At 53.9% G+C, this 2,229-nt stretch overlaps 1 protein-coding gene across 1 annotated transcript; it reads right to left on the bottom strand.

Annotated features, from left to right (window-relative positions):
• Positions 1-516: 516 nt before the first annotated feature.
• Positions 517-1,999, bottom strand: PTSG_07308 (uncharacterized protein; the record flags this gene model as incomplete). Its single annotated transcript, XM_004990748.1, has 5 exons — positions 517-655; positions 957-1,148; positions 1,433-1,533; positions 1,659-1,777; positions 1,996-1,999. 5 exons carry the CDS (start codon positions 1,997-1,999, stop codon positions 517-519), a joined length of 555 nt encoding a protein of 184 aa, XP_004990805.1.
• Positions 2,000-2,229: the final 230 nt, after the last annotated feature.

Here is a 2,229-nt window from a genome sequence, read left to right as displayed (position 1 = left end):
ACACACACACACACACACACACACACACACACACACACACACACAGACAGACAGACAGACACACACACACACACAGGGCAGACAGACACTGACCGCCTCTGCACCCTGGCTGACGAGCTTCTCCTCGCCGACTGCGGATGGGGGAGACGACATTGTATGATGATGTGCACCGCTGTATTGGATGGTGGTGTGCTTTGTGTTCACTGTTGTTGTTGTTGTTGTGTAGATTTGTTGTGATGTGTGAATGCTTCTCTCGTCACGCTTGCTTCTCGCTTCCTTCCTTTGCTTACTTGACAGCTGTCATGTCACCGCAAGCATCGCATCACTGCCTCTTTACTCTTCTCAACTCCTTCGCTGTAACAAACACGTCCATCCCCCTCTCTCATTCAAGGCAGCAGCAACCAAGCATATGGAGCGCAAACAGCGTGTGTGTGTGTGTGTGCATGTGTGTGTGCATGTGTGTGTGTGTGCATGTGTGTGCATGTGTGTGTGCGTGCGTGCGTGTGTGTGTGTGTACTACAGGTCGTCCTTTGCCTTGCGGGCTTTACGCCGCTTCTTCTTTGCGAGCTTCTGCTTCTTCTTGTGCAGCGCCTTCAACTTCTCAAGCTTCTCCTTCTTCTCTTGTTTCTCCTTCTCCCGCTGCTGCTTCTGCGCACTGTGGGACATGGCAGGTAAGGGGTGAGGAGGACGTGGTGGTGGAGGGAACAAAACAGTAGCAGTACGTGGGGTGGCGAGAGCAAAGGGCAGCAAGACCAAGGCACAGAGGCAGAGGAGTACAGACAGATAGGCAGACACAACACACACACACACACACACACACACACACACACACACACAGAAAGACAGACAAGACAAAGACAGCGGCTGCATGGGAAGCAGCGACAACAACCGCGACAACAGCAACCGTCACAACAGCAACCCGAGTGACAAGGCGTCCCAATACTGCATGCACGTACTCTGTCTTTGGGTGCGGAGGCAGCATGTCCTTCTGGTCCAGGCTGACCTGGGCCACCTCATCTTGCCGCTTGAGAAAGTCAATGACGTTGTTGGTAAACTTGCCGTCGTCGACAATGAGCCCAAAGTGATCGTCCTCGATGAAGAACGACTTGACAGGCATGTGGTTGTTCTTCAGGCTCGCCACATACATCCTGCCATGGCGGGTGTGGAGAAGAGGGAGTAAGTTTGTGAGATAACGCTGCAGCGAGCATGTCGACATCAAACACCGAGCAGGAAAAAACAGAGGACCAGCAAGGAAAACTGGACAGCAAAGTTGCGTGGATGACAGACAGGTAGACACACACGCACACATGTAAACACACATGTACACACACACACACACACACACACACACACACACACACAAAGACTTGTAAACACACATGTACACACACACACACACATGTACAAACACACACACATGCATACAACTCACTCTGCCAGTTCCTCGTTCTTTTCGCGGTCGTCATCCTCCATGGTCACAAACATCATCACGGGCTTGCCCGCATTTTGGGTCCCGAGCAGTTGTTGAATGGCCTGTCAGTACACCCGAGCACATGGGGTTGAGTTCAAGAGGAGGGCAGCGTGGTACAGCTCGTACGTGTCCATTTCTCCACCCCCTTCCCCTCCCCAAGCACGCACATTCACGTGTGTGCACACACCTCGTCGGAGATTTTGCCGCCTGGCTGGATGTCCGGCATTGCGGGCTTGCGGTGCAGCAGGTCATCCTCCAAGTCGTCCTCAATATCCCACTCTTGTTCCAGCTTCCCAATGTCAATGTCTTCCAAATCCTACAGTGGACAATACGGTCGCGTGTCAGTCGGCGTCAGGGTCATCATTGAAATGGGCGAGCATACGACGCTCGCAGAGGCACAGGCACTGATACAGAGAGCGAGAGAGAGCGAGAGAGAGAGAGAGAGAGAGAGCGAGAGAGAGAGAGAGAGACTGAACCCCCCCCCCCCCCAAATCCTGTGGTGGGGGGGGGTATCAAAGACGCACCCATTTTGCTCCTCGAATGGGCCAGAAGGGGGGGAAACCGGTTGCCCTAGGGCCAGGGCCCTACCAGATGCGCTTGTGAAACTTGTAACGTTGGAGCAAAAGCCCCCAGGGTCGTGGTGGGGGTTTTCCCCTCCCCTCCGATGGGGTGGGGGGGCGCCCTTTCAGAGGCAAAATCTGCTTCCCTCGAAAATGTTTTGGACTCCCCAAAAGGGACACCCCTTAGGTTGGTTGGTG

This window comes from Salpingoeca rosetta (genome assembly GCF_000188695.1).
Source record: "Salpingoeca rosetta unplaced genomic scaffold supercont1.22, whole genome shotgun sequence".
NCBI classification, from domain to species: Eukaryota; class Choanoflagellata; order Craspedida; family Salpingoecidae; genus Salpingoeca; species Salpingoeca rosetta.
This window is presented reverse-complemented; position numbering and strand designations above follow the sequence as displayed.